Source organism: Rattus rattus, chromosome 7 (genome assembly GCF_011064425.1).
Source record: "Rattus rattus isolate New Zealand chromosome 7, Rrattus_CSIRO_v1, whole genome shotgun sequence".
Classification (NCBI taxonomy): domain Eukaryota; kingdom Metazoa; phylum Chordata; class Mammalia; order Rodentia; family Muridae; genus Rattus; species Rattus rattus.
This window is the reverse complement of record NC_046160.1, coordinates 47,533,627-47,550,530: the sequence shown is the minus strand read 5'-3', so window position 1 is coordinate 47,550,530 and position 16,904 is coordinate 47,533,627. Positions and strand designations below refer to the sequence as shown.

The following is a 16,904-nucleotide window of genomic DNA, read 5'->3' as shown; positions in this document are numbered from 1 at the left end:
AAGCAAAGCAAGTGCATGCTCATACTTAAAACTTAAAACATAAATGATTACTGTTAAAGGGGATAAACTACTATAGAGAAAACTTGAAAAGAGAAAACTTGGATCATTCAAACGACAATGTTAGCACTGTTGACTTGGCATCAGCCCACAGCAGCAAGCAGTATTTATGAATTTGCTCAGATTAATGACTTGGCCATCACAAGTCGGAATAAAATGAAGAGAAGTTCCATGGGATTAAAAAAATAGGAAATAAATCAAAATTTTATGGAGGAAACGATAATTTTTACTACAACCATCTAAACACTCAAAGATTCAAAGGGAAAGGATCAACAGGAAGAGCCTGCATGTGATACAAATGTTGAATAACTGTTTTTCACAATAACTAAACTCTAACACTCTCTCTCTCTCTCTCTCTCTCTCTCTCTCTCCTCTCTCCTCTCTCTCTTCTCTCTCTCTCCTCTCTCTCCCGTCTCTCTCCTCTCTCTTTCCCCTCTTTCTTCTCTCTCTCTCTCTCTCTCTCTCTCTCTCTCTCTCTCTTTCCTCTCTCTCTCCCCTCTCTCTCTCCTCTCTTTCCCCCCTCTCCTCTCTCTCTCGCCTCTCTCTCCTGTCTCTCTCTGTCTCTTTCCCTCTTTCTCCTCTCTCTTTCCCCCTTTCTCCTCCTCCTCTCTCTCTCTCTCTCTCTCTCTCTCTCTCTCTCCTCTTTCCTCTCTCTCCCCTCTCTCCCCTCTCTTCCCCCTCTCCTCTCTCTCGCCTCTCTCTCCTGTCTCTCTCCTGTCTCTTTCCCCTCTTTCTCTCTCTCTCTTTCTTTCCCCTCTTTCTCCTCTTCTCTCTCTCTCTCTCTCTCTCTCTCTCTCTCTCTCTCTCTCTCTGAGGTTTTTTTTGACACAGGATTTCTTTGCATAGTGTTGTCTATCATAGAACTATCTGCTTAAAGCAGGCTGGCCTCAAACTCATGGAGACCCACCTGCCTCTGCTTCCTTAGGGCTGGGATTAAAGCCACATGCCCACCACCAACTGGCAAAATCTCCTACCATAACCATGATAGTACAAAGGAACAGATCACTGCACCTTTTGTGGAACACTATACATGTCCTTCCTTCCTTCTTTCCTTCCTTAGCTCTCTCTCCCTTCTTCCTTTCTCCCTCCCTCACCTCTCCATCTCTATCTCTCTTTCTTTAATTCTTCATTCTTTTCTGTGTAGACTGAGTCTCACTATACAGCCCATGCTAACCCCATCTTATTCCAGCCTCTCAAAAAATGTGAGATTACAGTAGTTTACCAATATGGCCATCCTTGTTTTTATAGCTATTATTTATGATAAGTGTATTATTGTTTTTTAAGCAAAGTATTATAAGACTAATTGGAAAATATAAATTGAAATGTTATATGGTTAGAATCGATGGAAACCCTGTTTTATGACATACAACAGATCATTGGTGCCAGAAATGAAGGTATATAGACAAATGGTAAAGGAATTACTTGTTAAGAAGTTGAGTATCTAGGTATTTCTGTAGTAATATTCTCATTTGAAGTTAGTCCCAGCCTAGTTCATCAAACCAAGATGTGTTCGTTGTATTTTTTCATTTTGAAAGTCAGCAAGAAGAATAATATGCTTTAAATTAAATGTTTCATTTGGCATATGGTTATGGAGGGCTCAGTCCAAGGTCTCTGTTTCCGTGTTTCTAGACTGCCTAGTTAGAGTCTTTCTGTGGTGAATAGACACCTTTACCAAGGCAACTCTTAGAATGACAACATTTGATTGGGGCTGACTTACAGGTGCAGAGGTTAAGTCCATTATCATCAAGGTAGGAGCATGGCAGCACCCAGGCAGGCATGGTGCAAGAGGAACTGAAAGTTCTATAACTTCATCTGAAGGCCTCTAAGAGAAGACTAGCTCCCACATGGTTAAAAGGAGGGTTTTATTGCCCACTGCCACAGTGGCACAGTTCCTCCACAACAAAGCCACAACTCCTAATAATGCCACTCCCTGGAACAAACATATTCAAACGACCATATAGACCATGGTAAAGAAGAATATCAGGATAGAAAGGCTGGGCTCAGGAAAGTCCCTGCACTCAGGACATCTAGGAACAAAGAAGATAGAGGAAAGAGTCAGGGATCAGATGCCTTTCAAGTGGCCTACTTTTCCCAGCTAAGCCCTGCCTCCTTTGTTTCTACTGCAGCCCCGAATAGAAATGGTGGCTCTATTTTGGTCCCAAGTATTGCACACAGTGCCTGTGATATATATTTCACATTGAAAACTAACCAAAAGATTTTATTTATCATAAGGCACAAAATATTTCCTGCATTTCTGAGGAAATCTACCCTACAAGGTGACCTCCAAGTAATATGAAACTTCCCATAGCAAGTCTAACTGTGACCTACAAAAAGCTGAAGTGCTAATTTCTGTGGAGAATAAAGAATTTGATGCCAAGGCCAGACTGGAGAAACAGGCACAGAAGATACAACAGTCTGCTGTCTACTCTGAATGTATTTTTATTCTTTTATTCATTTTTCCTTGATAGATCCAAACCATGGCCTTGCATGTGCTAGGCACATCCTGTACCACTGAACCATTCTCCAGCAAATTTATTTACTGGCCTTTTGCTATGAATCAAATGTCATATCAGATTAGAGATCAAGATGACAAGCAGAAAGTAGATGGTATAGTTTGTGTAGACATTATGCATACACATCACAATAATCAAAGCCAATCAAAGTAACTAACTCCAGTTATCACCTTAAGTGGTACATCAGTAGGAATGGAGATGTCTCAGAAATAGTGCCCACTGGAACTGTAAGACTGTCTTGCTCTGCTTTGGCTAAAGCAAGATTCCACAGCCTGAGTAGCCCAAAGAGCATAGATAGGCCTTCTCTTAGCTCTGAGGTCCTAGAAGCCCAAGTCAGTCAAGGGTTGTAATCCTTGAGTTGAGCTGCCTTCTGCTTCCAAAATGCTGAAAGGGAGAAGAAGTAAGCCAAAGGCTGCAAGAAGCCTTTATAGACAGGAAGTTAGTCTCCTTTGAAAGGGGGGAACGCTCATGATGATTTTACCTTACTTCTGTCTCTTCATTCAGGGATGAAACCTAGGCTCCCTACACATTCACTGCTGATGGGCATCTTGGTCTTCATGTGGGTTCTCTAACAATTGGAGCAGAGGCTGTCTCTGACTCTGTTGTCTGTCTTTCCATCCCTTTCCCCTAACTGGGCTGCCTAGCTGGGCTTCAATGGGAGAGGATGAGCTTAGGCCTACTACAACTGGGTATCCCAGAGTCGAGTGGTACCCAAGAGAGGCTTCTCCTTCTCAGAGAAGAGGGGAGGTAATGAAGGGGAGAGATTTGTAAGGGTGGGTAGAGGAGGGGGGCAATGTAAATTATATATATATGTATATGTATATATATATATATTTAATAGGAGGAGAAAGTTAACAATTGTTCTAATTAAAATTATCCAAGTGGTGAAAAGTAGATAGATAGAGAGGAAAGAGAGCTACAGTCAGCTGTGCCTGGATAGGTGTAGGAGGAAAATGGATAGAAAAGTCAACAGCAAGGGCTGCAGAGAGTAGGTGAACAGATTTATCACTTTTAGAATGAGAAAATTTTATTCTACTTGCATTTCTTTTCTAGGTGAAATCAGAACAACTTCTCAGCCGAAGTTAAAAAGTTAGTAAGGGGTTATTGAAAATTTGAAGAAAAAGAAAAAAAAAAGCCAGACTGACTCATGAGAGCCATGGACAGTTGGTTCATTGATAATGGAATGTGCTGTGGTTTCCAGCCATCCTGAGGAATGTACTTGAGCTGAAGATTATAACTTTAAAGGACAAGCAGACATCTGGCTTTTATGTGTGCTTAGATAGATGCGGGAATAGAGCAGGTGTGAGTTGTATCTTATCAGACTTGTTATTTTGCCTGAGTATGTAAGAAAGGATACAGAATAACATGATTGAAGATGTGCAAAGGATTGAATGTATGATTTTCTTCAGAGATCGTGTGTTGAAAATTTAGCTCCCAGTCACTGGACATAAGTCGGTAATAAAGATAATATGAGGTTCTGAGGGCCTTATCCCAATAGAGCTAGTACCCTATACTGAATGAAAAGAACACCAGAGTTATCTACCGTTAGCACCCAGGAGAAAGGCTGTTTGGAGACTGTGGTAAGAAATCACTAAGCAATGACCACAAGAAAGTCCTGCTAGAGCTCAGTCAGGAAGTCTCCAGAACGTTGAAAAATGATTGATATTTTGTTCTAACAGCATGAGTGATTGCATGAGGAAATGACGTGGTCAGGAAGAAAGGACAGGGTGACAGTGCATGGAAAGAAGTAAATGTAACAATGGCCTAAAAATCAAAGCAAGATATGGGGAAACTGAACGTGGTGGCGGATGAATGCTGTGTCGTGAAATTAAATCAGGTCAATGAATTAGAAGTAAGAGGTCGGCTCAAGTTTCGTCTGAAATGATGATGAGGTCATGGGAGATTTTCAAAAAAATTCATGACAGAGATGCTCTCCCTAATGACAGTCTAAAAGGAGGAGAGGAAGTGGAATCAAAATGTATTAATAACATGCATCAGAGAATGAAGAAAGGAGGATACTGGATGGATATTTCAAGGTACCAACTCCTACGAAGGCAAAATCCTTAAGGAAGGATTGAGTGTGTGGCTTCTTAGAACGTTGGTGCCCATGTGCAAGGTCCTGCAGCCTAACCCAGTAAAGCAAAATCCCGAAGGAGTGGGCATAAGGATAGAAGCACAAAACCAAGTAATTTTTCAGAGTAAAATCGTCAGGAGTGGGGAGTGAACTAAAGTGAAATGGAGAGTCAGGAGAGAGAATTTACTAGCCTCTGACTTGAAGTAATGTGGGCAACATGGTGTTACTGCCCTGCTCAGGAGACTGGGAGATTAGTAGATTATTTTCTGAATAAATAGCTTGAAGTACCCTTAAGCTATCCAAGTGAATCTGTTGAGAAGGTATTGCATGGTTAAGCGGCCCATTTATTCAGTGCTTTCGGAATATTAGCTGACCATTTAGACAGTCAGCAGTTTCTATACTTGAAAATTAAATATGGCCTTTTACGTAAATCTTCAGACACAATTAATAAATTTGTTTGGGGGAAAACACCCTTTATTAATCCAAAGAGTTTAGATTCTTTCCAAATGTTCTAGATAGATACAGGAGGGTTACTTTACAGGAAGTTTAAGTCTTTCTTCTACAAGCATCACACAGATGTGAAACTTCATTACAGCATATAGAAGTGTAAAATATGCTTTATCGTTGGGAGGTCTTTTATTTGATTCATAATATTCAATACATATTGTTTGCTACTGTTTTTTCAAGTTATGTAAACATTACCTTTTTTTATAAGACAGTTTTTTTTTAATGAAAATGAAGCAGAATGGTAGTAGTTACTACAGAAAGTTATAAAGCAAAAAGCAGGCCTTGTTCAGATGTTCGGCTCTAAGAAGATAATTCTGGCAGTGTTCATTGAAAAAGTCTTTGCATGTACACTTTGTTTTCTCACCTTATATTTGCTTTCTTTCATTCAGTGACTTTTATGAGTTTACCGTGATTTTTACGAATTCTCCATCCTATGATTATTTAGCAACCTATCATGTTTAAATTTCACTGTTTATTATTTTTATTACCCATCAACAGCTCTTTTTTCTATAATAAAGGCTGGAGAAACTATAAATGATTTAAGAAAAGGATGAGAAAAAAAGGAAAGGGCAAGAGATATGTGTATCATCATCCCTAGTTTAATTAGTGTGATATTACGTTCCTTCTTAGTCCATTTTCTGCTGCTACAACAAAATATTACAGATTAATATATAAATAATAAAGGTGATTTGACCATACCAGCACATGGTCATGTCCTCAGTCAATACATAAGGAAAAGTTAAGAGAATACGTCTAACAGCGTTTTCAGCGGCAAGCTGCCCCACCCACTTCTAACCCAGTCACTGACTACAGCATGAATCTGTACATGAGGACAGAGACCTCGTGACCGGATCACCATGTTAAGACCCTACTTCATACTAGAGTTGTCCTAAGGATAACATTCCCAGTGCACAGGAAGATACAGGTAAACTATAGCAACTTCTAGTTTGTTTTGCAAGTGATTATTATCTGAACTCACAAAAATATATAGTAAATACCCATTGGATATAAATTATTATAACAAAGATTGTATGCAAGAAGATCAAGGTAGAATGACTTTTTGGTACCTCTACGGTTTCAGGTAAAGATTTAGAAAGAAATAATTCTTGAGGTATAATAAAATCATTTTAGAAATTTATGGATTGCGTGTTAAGGAAGCATCCTTTTTTTTGAGCATGCATCTCAAATCATACTACAGTGAAAAAGTGGTGTGAACCGAGTGATAAACGATTATTTTTTCACATTGGACAACCCATCGTCTCTGAGCGCGCAGCCTTCAAGGATTTATAGCTCGCGGCCTTTGTGCTGGAGTCTCGTCAGCTCTCTGTGATGCATGCCTACTAACCTGGAGGTTAAGGCATTTCTTGATCATGGATATATCTGACTGCCGCTCAGCTCTGGAATTCTTTATAAAATTCCCGAACTTGGGCTAGAAATTGACTTGGGGAATCCAATAAACTCGCAAACCTTGGACATCATCCAAGCTAAATTTATAGACTGGAAGAAATGTGGGCTTTCCATTGTTCTCCTTTTCACCTTTCCGGGCTTTCTTTTGTGTCTACGTGCATGTGCGAGTGTAAATTTATCATTTCGCTGACACTGGAGTGGAAATAACCACTGAGGGGACCGAGGTCAGGCATTTTCACTTTGGATCTTTCCTGATCTTACCGAACTCTGACCCAAACCTGCACCGAGTGAATTTCTTCTCTCTGTCGGATGTTGATGATAGAAAATAAGAGGTTGCTCTTGCAAATGAATTGCATGCGTCTCACAGCTGAGATGATTGTCCGATAGCCACGGGCAACTCCTGACTCCCTGTTCTTTTTCTGCTCAGTACGGGTCTAGATGAGACAGGATCTGAGTGATGTGATCCTATATTTTGTCACAGTTGATTCTGTGACAGGGTGATAAGGGCAAGGAAACAAGCTTGGGTGTGTCTGAAAGACATCAGACTTCTTTGTGTGTCTGTGACGCTAACCATACAGGCTGTAGCGATCCAAGCCGCATCCTTGTCCTGCTATTGAAAACCTATCTTGTGCTTACAGAATGGGTTTGCTGTTGTGAGGCCCCCAGGCCATCATGCTGAAGAATCTGCAGCCATGTAAGTACCAGGGCCCACTGCCATCTTCAAGTGCCATGGTTCCTGGCAGTCACCTGCCCCATGCATGTTTCTGAAGCCTCTAATTGTTTGCAGATGGACTGAAAACTCTCTCGAGAGGTACTCCCAGAAGCAGATTTATAGCTTCAGAGATCATATAGCAAATTTTTTTTAAAAAAAATGCTCTGAACATTATTTATAATGGTTTTCCTGGATGATTTGCTTTCTTATTTCTCTGTTCTTCTCTATTCCACAGGGGGTTCTGCTTTTTTAATTCAGTCGCAATTACAGCCAAATACTTGAGAGACCAACTAAATATAAGCAAGATATTGATCGTAGATCTGGTATGTATGCCTGGCCAGGGCTGCATTTTCAGTGACTCTAGATAAAAGGGAATAGATGTGTGTTTCTCTGTACGGTTGTCTTGCTTTTAGCACTTGCAAACAACTGAAGGGGTGTGTTTCCTTTGAATGTGGAAACTCATTAAACCCGGGATTGCAGTTCTGAAACCATAAACATTCACGTTTCACTTTCATGGTGTTAACTGCAATTTAATGAGAAGAAGGCGCAGATCGGGGCAACTTTTATGATCCTTAAATGAATTGATACTTCCACAGTTAAATAGCCCAACAGAACCTGAATTTACTTTTCCCTACAGAATATAGACTTTAAATAGTCAGATGTGCTGGAAGGAATGGTGTTGCTTTGGTTACCAATTGGCCACTTCCCCTGGTTAGCAATCGTGTCCCTTGTTGTGCAACACTGGTATTATTAAAACAAGTCAACATGTCATTCTTTGTGAAAAGATCTCAGGCCTCAGGTGCCAGTCTGGGATGACTCCCCGCAGGAACCCTGAGTGATTATAAGTCAGAGGCATTGGGTTCCTCTTTCATTTTAGCAGGATGCCTTCTTACACAATAGTTAGGATTTGTTTAACAAATGGTTTGTTTAAATGCAGATGACACTTGGCAGCTTGTCCAAAATGTATTCAAGAATAATGAGCTGGAGATCTGCCCCATCCAAAAAGGACCAGCCCGGGAAAGGGCGAGGGAAAGCCAATGGTGATTTATGAGGCTCCTTTGCAGTTTTCCTGCACTTCACCAGGAGGTGTAATAGGTTGTCTGACAAAGTATAGACAGGAAATGAACCCTGGCATCCACGCCGAACCTGCTGCATCTGTACTTAATTAATTTTTGCAGGTGATAAAAGATTTAAAGGCAAAATATGCTAGAGGTTTTTTTTTTGAAGTGCAAGGCTTAATAGTTTAAATCTTGCTCATATCTGCACTCATAATTAAATCTTATTGGAAGTCATGGCATCGGCCTCCAGCCCTTAGATTTAGTTAAGTGGGTGCCCACAGAGGGTGGAGAGACTACTAACGAAGTCATGTAAAGAAATGTTTAGATGAAAATGAAGCATTGAGAAAGTGGAGCACTGGCTACCACTTCTCCGGCTTGATTAGGACAACTGTCTCCGTTGTACCTTTTGTGCAAGCACTTGTGTGTGTGTGGAAAATATTGAATTCCAGTTTTCTGTGTGTTTTCTAAACACGCTCAATGTGGGTCACAGTTCACTATTAAATCGGCTGTATTCAAGGCTAGAATATAACAATGCTGAGTTCTTGCAATGTTGCATAATTAAAGACACCCGTACCTATTCTCTCATACACATTCAAAATAAAAATTTAAGTAATTAATAGTCTTGCGTGAATTTTAATGTACTACGATAAAAAAAAAACTGTGTGTTCTTGTAGTTTTACAAGTACTTGGCCAAAGTTTTGAAGAAGAGATGTCAAATGTAGATCCAAGAATTTTGGAGGCAGGCAAAGTGATTGGCTAGCTGTTCGCTCCCTTCTTAAGAGTCACGGGCGAGTCTACTGCATAGATACTGAGCTGTACAGTCTTTGGGTCTGACTGTAGAGAAAATCTGACATGGTCTGTAAACTGATTGTCCTGGTGGCTCTAAGAGGTCAGCCTTCTGTAAGTTGCTAGGCTTTGAGTGTGACTTTACTCTGCCACCCAGTCCATAAAGGATACCCATTCCCCAGTGGCTCCAACAGAGGGGAAGTTTTTGTTTCAGATCCTCGCAGTGCATGAAGCCCTGACCAAAGGGTGGCCTCCGAGGTCACCAGCAGCCCACACATTTCTTACTTTCCAGTCTTCCAAGCTCTGCAGCTGCAGGGTGCTTTGAGGAAATCCCTGTTTCTTCCAGATGCTGAGAAGGAAGTTTTGAAGTGCCACAAGACGCTGGGACACCCATTGTCCCTGACCAATAGGGTCTGCTCTCCAAGTTACAGAGATGAAAGGTCTTCAGTGGGAAAACACCTTCATCCCTTCAGACCCCTTAGCCACACAGGCTCCGGGGCTCTTCACAAGCAGTGTCACCCCATCATCTAATTGCTACTTTTTACATCCAAGTAAATACAAAGCCAGAGGTGCAACTCAGCTTCCATCTGGGACGAGGCCTAATCCAGATGTGCTTTGCATGTTAGGCAGGTGTGATCCCAATCCTGTGTGAAGTCTGCTTACTTCCTTCTCCCTCTGACGATGTGCACCTCGGTTTGAGGAGTGTGGAGGAGGTGTGCTTGTTTTTCCACTTCCAAGAGCATAGCATTGTGTTCTGGGTAGAAGCGTGTTCCTGAAGAAGGCTTTTCTGCCTGAGTGATAGAAACTTTAGGTAATGTGACCTAGAAGGAAATTTAGGAAGAAAACAAACCTCTTTAAGTTTCGTCTTGTTATTTTCTTTATAACAAGAAGGTTATTTCAAATGTCCTTATATTTAAGGAAATTCCATTGCTGATCAAAAACATTTAGACCTTTGTCTCCACGTAATAAATAATTATAAGGGATGGTATTAACTAGAGGAATACATGATTTAGTCACAGCCACTTTTAGATAAGAATTAAAATATAGATGTTTTAAATTTTTATAATTAAACTGTTTTATAGTCTATGTTTTAACTAGAAAAGTATTGATATGCATTTTTTCCCCACAGTTCTAAGTATATCTTAGATGCAAGATCTATTTTAAGGTTGTGATGATTCTTTTTATTTTTATGGTAATTTCCCATAGGCACAAAAAAGTTTCATATCTTAGTCTAATATATATTTGTTGTTATGGAGAAGCAAGCTCATATATCTTAAGCAGTCAGTAGTTTGAACATTGCATGCCAAGAACAATGGAATAAATAGCAAATGGTACTAACGATACACTATTACCTGTTGCCCAGAACAGACTATGTGTATTCATATTCTCTGTAAGTACTTGGCAAATAAATACAGAATCTAACATTGCTTAAGGATTAGAATGGATTTCTGTGTTTTAATAAATACTGTCTGCCTGACTTATTTCTTCATTTGCTGTGGACTAGACATATTTTCTACAATGTGTCCAACGGACATGGAGCTCAATTATTTTTGAAGAGCAGATGATTTTATATCAGGGATGAAGTATCTATTTTTATTCCCCATTGTTCAAAAATAAACTTACCCATTGTCATTGGAGAAATAACAGTAGTCAAAGTAATGATTTTCTTTTTCTGCTTTTCCAAATCTGGACTCATTTATATCCAAACAACCCTGACCATTGCTAATGGAAGGGTTGCAGAAATGTCTCTCTATGGTTGTGTTTTGTTAAGTGTTCTTTTATTTTGATTTGTTCTTTTAAACCTATTCTAGATATCTAATAGCTAGCACAAAATATGTTGAGGTTTAAATCGATTCATTTTTGTTTACCTAAAGAAAAATATTTTACTATATTTTCTTTTATTTTGAAGATTCAGAAATCCATGAATTAATATATTATCAGTAAGTTATATATTTTTTTCTGGCATTTGTCTTTAGCTAGGACAAATTTCTGAGATGACTCTTATCTGCCTGAGTTATGGTATGATTCTCTAATTATGTTGGGCAGTATGTGCCATGCAAAGGAAGGAGGGAATTACCATATTTTTCTGCCACAAGGCGGGATGGCAAGCTCAGTGAAGGGTTTTAGCAGTCACTGTAATGAGGCTTTGGAAATGTCCACTGGAATTGGGGGCTGGAGATTGGAGAAGAAAAGGATTCTGTCGGCCTCAAGGAGGATAGTCACTTTCCCAAAAAATTCCCCTAAGACTTTGCTAAGAGGATCAGAAAGATAAGAATACAACTTAACAGCATTTGTAGTAATAAATGGATTCAAGAACCATTTAACATTGTACTACCTATAGCTTCTGAGTTAATTATAGAAGCTATTTGAGCATCAGTTGTCTTATTTTTTAGAATAGAGATATCATATACCCTATACATATTTAAGTAATTAGTGCAAGTTGTTTAATATTGTGCTCACTTAACAATGGTAGGAATCATTTTTGAAAACTATAAAACTTACCAATATAAAATAAAGTCCAATGCATTTAAATAGTTACAAAGTACCAAAGATATTACAACTATGTAAATAAATAGTGTAAAATTGTCCCTGCATAAAATACATAGATCAATGTTCAATGCTTGTCTGTATATTTTCTTCAGAAAATCTTAATGCAATAACTGAAGTTCTTAGCACCTGAGGTTTTTAATGAGGATATTTTAAAAATGTCACTCTCTCTATTATTTCCATTAGTTATGTCAATTCTGACATATATCTATATCAAAATACAACTATCAATTTTTGGATTATTATCATCTACAAATGTCCAATAAAATATTTATTCACTCATTGAAAATAAGATTTTTTTTTTGAGTAGGCAGCCGGAGAAATGTGGGAAAGCCAGAAATATGAAGGAGGAAGCTGGGATACGAGCCATGATACAATCAGTATCAGTGAGACAGATTGGACTAGATTGCATAAATCCTTGTGCCATCTTCCTGCTTTGGCCCAAAGCATTTAACAGCTAATGAGCTCATGCCCCTGTTTATTCTACTCTTGCTGTCATGATTCTAGCAAAATGTAGTATGAAGTCCTTTTCCCATCTGGCATCTTTTTTGAAGTGGCTCTAACTGCTGAGGGATTGCTAACTGAATCGAGTGCTTCAAGAGAGCCAATTTATTCAGCTGGTTGCAAAGCCTTTGACCTTAATGGTGGGACTTGGCAAATCAAGGCATACACGTATGGTTTAGTGTTCTATCAAGAATTGTGAAAATGCTCTGTAAGCCACAGATCCTCCTGAAAAAGACTAGTTTGCAGTTTAAACATTAGTCTTTTTTCCTTCCAGAGGCCAATGAGGCTAGTTCATTAAGCCTGAGGGGTTATGAACTGTTGGCAGTTAATAAGTCATAAAATTCCTCCATAAAACAGGATGCAAGATTCCATCACTGAAGCAAAGAGTACAAAGCGCCGGTGTATAAATATCTAATTGTACCGAAGGACTGGGCTTTCTCAGTGACTGCTCATCTGGAGTCTCCAGGGCATGCTCGCTGTGGTTTCCTGATTTTTAGAAGCCAGTTTAAAAAAAAAAAAATGAGAGCATTAAAGGGTAATTTGCCTGAAAGTTCAGGAAGTAAAGGGGGTGGTGTAGAAGTAGCCTAAAAGGGAGAAAGAGAAAGACAGGGTGAGAAGACAGAAAATGAGAAGGGTGGGGTAGGAAGAGAGGGAAACCAGAAATCATGAGAGCTGTCTCCAGAGTCAGATGTGACGGTATTTGTCATCTGTTTTCTTTTCCCTGTAGGATGTTCACCATGGAAACGGTACACAGCAGGCCTTTTATGCTGACCCCAGCATCCTGTACATTTCACTCCATCGCTATGATGAAGGGAACTTTTTCCCTGGCAGTGGCGCCCCGAATGAGGTTCGGTTTATTTCTTTAGAGCCCTGCTTTTACTTGTATCTCGCAGGTAATTGCATTGCGTGATTACCCCTAATTTTCTTGTCCTTTGCTGGTGTTTTAAATTACGCCAGATTACCCGCTCGTCCCACAGGACCAAGAACCAGCACAGAACAAGTGCATAACCCAGAGCACTGGTTGTCAAGCGGAGTTGGGTTGATTTGAAGCTGTGTTTGATGTTTACTTCAAGAGCTCTCTTGTGCTTGTCCCCCACCCCTCCTTTTGTTTCTTTCCTTTCCTCCTGTCCCCCTAACCCACAGTGGTGTGTTTTTCTCTCCCCAGGTTGGAGTAGGTCTGGGAGAAGGCTACAATGTAAACATTGCCTGGACAGGCGGCCTTGACCCCCCTATGGGAGATGTTGAGTACCTTGAAGCATTCAGGTTGGTACTTCTTTCTCTGAAAGTGTCACCTTAGAAAACACAAAATGTGAAAGAGAAATGTGAATTTCCAGCGTAAAGAATCACTACAAAGCCATGTGAAGATGCTTGTAAGAAAATAAGGGTTATCAAGACCTAGTTGCGCTTACACATTTGGCCAGAGCAGTTTCGTTTACACAAGTATATTTAGCCAGTCACCAAAGCATGCTTCCCCTCCACTCCAAAAGGGGAAAATTTACTATCAGTTTACTTTGTCTGGAGACTTCTGCCCATTATAATAGGTGTGATGTAAAATAGACATTTACACAGTAAATGCTCAGAGAAGACCTTTAGTGCCTGTGGAGCTTTGTAGAGCAAGCATTTCCCAAGCAAAGATCTCTTTGGATTTCTCAGATCATTGCATTGACCTGGGATATTCCATCTGATAGCAAAAGACTTTTGTATATTACCTTCTCTTGAAAAAAATATTAGCCCGTTGTTTGTTTTCAGCTTGTCTGGAGGTAAATTCTGTCACTTGTGTTTTTAACTAAGCAAAGAACCTTAACAATTAATTCAAACAAGAAAAACAAGAAATTAAAATCTTGTGTTCTGACTCTATATTAAGGTTTGTTTCTCTGTCTCCGTGTCTCTGCCTCCCCTCACTCCCATTTCTTTCCCTTCTGTGATGTTTTAAAAGGAACATTTCTTTTCTAGAACATACATACATACATACATACATACATACATACATACATACATAAATACAAACAAGGATTTCGTAAAGATCTGTTTAAGGAGAAATCTCACTTTACCTCCATGTGAGCCTCCACTGTCCGGTTTCCAGGAGATTTAACCCACCGGTGATGCATAACTTCCTACATCTTTTGTGGAGTTAAAAGCAAAAACTTAACAACTTCATGAAAATAATGAATATGAGAGTTATTTGTAGTTTTGAAATGTACCAATTATAAACCCTGGAGAAGAGAGGTCATCTACAGTATATCTGAGCAAAGCAGAACTACAGGGAAGTTTCAGTAAATGTGAGTCTGCTGAGTTCCCAGTATTCTCTGTGTCATGTGTTCCTCACTATCTTACTGAATAGAAGGTCACTTCTCATTAGGTAAGAGGTCCACAGAACCGATAGACAAGTAGTTACTATAGGATAACAATGCTTGGTTTGGTATCTGAGATACAAAGGAAAATTCTACTGACATTTTAGATGTATATTCTGGAAAAGGTATCCACAATACTTAGAGGAACAAAAGCAGAAACAATTTTATATACTGTAAGCATGGGCTGTATATGGAGAAATCCTGCTTTACTTAGCAGCAAGCTTAAAAATTATTATTTTAAAAGTAACATCTTGAAGGAGCTCTAAGGTCTTTGTAGATGTTAATTTTATTAACATAAAACACACATAAAGTGAATGTGCTTTCATGGCACCTTAAATTATCAGCACAATGTAGAAGTGAATCTTGGCATGAGCAGTGGTGAGTGACAATTTACATTTTGTTCCTCTTTATACTCACATCAAAAAGTAAATGGTAGATGAGTTTCCTTTGAACATAGTTTCATTTAATAATATACAAATGGATACTAAGTGTGCTTTATTATTCTGTGGTTGAAACAGTAAATGAACCAGGAAAGGTGCTTTATGTTGGCTGGTTGTAGACAAGTTATATTAGTAAGCTGATATAAACTCCTGAGTCCATTCAGTGGTCTTATATATTACTATATGAATTAAAATTGGTGCATATGATTTTCATAGTTATTTAAGAACTAGATTTTAAACTATAATAATCCCATTAGTTGATAACTCATGGCTATTATTTTAATGCTTATGCTTGTAAATACTTGTGAATTTGTTATGAATGAACCAAGACAGTAAGCAATTCATTCAAAAAGTATTTCCTGAATGCACTGTATGCAAAGGACTGTGGTGATCAAAATATAGGACTTTCTTGCTTTCAGGCAGGGAAGTTCTTAAAGAAGTGATGTATAACAATTCTAGAGCCCACATGGCTTAGACAGAGTGGTCCTACACTTCCTAAAAGATCAGGTAAATGTGTAAGCTATTGTTCAGCCTGTAGAAGTTTTCTGGGGACAAAGGGACTTGCCTGTGTGGGGATGAAGGTAGATCTATACCAGGATGAGTGAAGACTGAATGGTTTGATATCATGAGATGCTCTGTCATTGTTACCACAAAGGCAGGAAGGGACCTCGCTCAGTAAAAGGTGAGGGGACAATAATTCATACTCTTAGACCCAACTCTGTGTGTTTGTTTGGCTGTCCATGGTCATTTTGAATGAGAATGGCCTTGGTTGGCACAAGTGTTTGAATACTTGTCATTCAGTTAGTGTCTATTTGAGGAGGAGGTAAGACCCTTCAGGAGGAGGTTTGTCATTTTAGGTGAGAAGTTTCAAAAGAATCACCGTTTTGAGTTAGCTCTCTTGGTCTCTCACGTGCGGATCAATATGTGAACTCTCAGTTGTTCCGTCCACATTTCTTCTCCGCCATCATGATCTCTAACCCTCTGAAACTGTAGATTCCAATAAACTCTAAGTTACCCAGGTCATGATATTTTATCACAGAAATAGAAGAGTAGCTAAAACCAAAGTTGGTAAGGGTTGCTGTTACAGACATGACCTTGTAGTGTTCTAGATGAAAGCGAAAGGCTTTGTGATAGTTCAGACTAGAAAAGCAGTTAGATGCTGTAAGCAAGGCCTAATACTCAGCCTATCCGGAGCCTTGAAGACAAAGACGAGATCATTTAGACTGTGGAGGCCCTGCTCAAGGAACTTTAGGAGGAAGTAAAGATTTCAACAGCTGCTTGCCTAGAGGGCTAAGAATGTGACTACTCTGCCCTGTCCTAAGAATTTGCCTGGGGTTAAATTAAAAAGCAAGGAATTCACTTCTTTGGCAGAGATTTCAAGACAACCTTATATTGACTCTGTCATATCAGTAGTCACTCATATGTACATCTACAATGTAAATGAACAAATGGGACAAAAAGAAACACCAAATGAACAGTTTGAAGAGAGAAAAAAGAGAACTAGGAGATTTAATGTTGGAGCCAAGACTTGTATCAAAAGCAATGAGATTAAGGAGAAGTCTTATACAAAAATGGAATAGAGGGAGATGTGGGTGCCCTTGGGGGCAAGAGGCCACCCAGCTAAGCTTTCAACTTGTGAAAGAAAAAGGCTGAAGAAATTGTTTGCTCCTCAAAAGCTACAGCAAAGAAAATCTTTTACAAATGTGACTCAAGTCAGCTCCATCTTAAGTTAGCAGACCAACTTGGCAGCATCCTCTGTGTGGTTCTGGCTTTAGAGTCATAAAGGATACACTAGTTGTAGAGTCTACCCCTACTGTTTAGGAGCCTCTGAGGCCTGGTAGTATGTTGCAGAGCAGTCCTTGCAGTTCTGAGAGAACAAAAGGCCCTAAGATGTCATTACAGGAAACCTAGAAAGAGAAGCCTGGGATGTGCTGGAGAATCCACGATG

General features: G+C 39.4%; 1 protein-coding gene across 1 annotated transcript in view; it reads left to right on the top strand.

Moving 5' to 3' along the window:
* Positions 1 to 16,904, top strand: part of Hdac9 (histone deacetylase 9) — a 756,932-nt gene that overhangs the window by 585,824 nt on the left and 154,204 nt on the right. The window contains exons 18-21 of the mRNA XM_032907647.1: positions 7,197 to 7,252; positions 7,506 to 7,593; positions 12,893 to 13,012; positions 13,331 to 13,428. Of these exons, the coding sequence (XP_032763538.1) occupies positions 7,197 to 7,252; positions 7,506 to 7,593; positions 12,893 to 13,012; positions 13,331 to 13,428 (362 nt within the window). The remainder of the gene's footprint in view (positions 1 to 7,196; positions 7,253 to 7,505; positions 7,594 to 12,892; positions 13,013 to 13,330; positions 13,429 to 16,904) is intronic.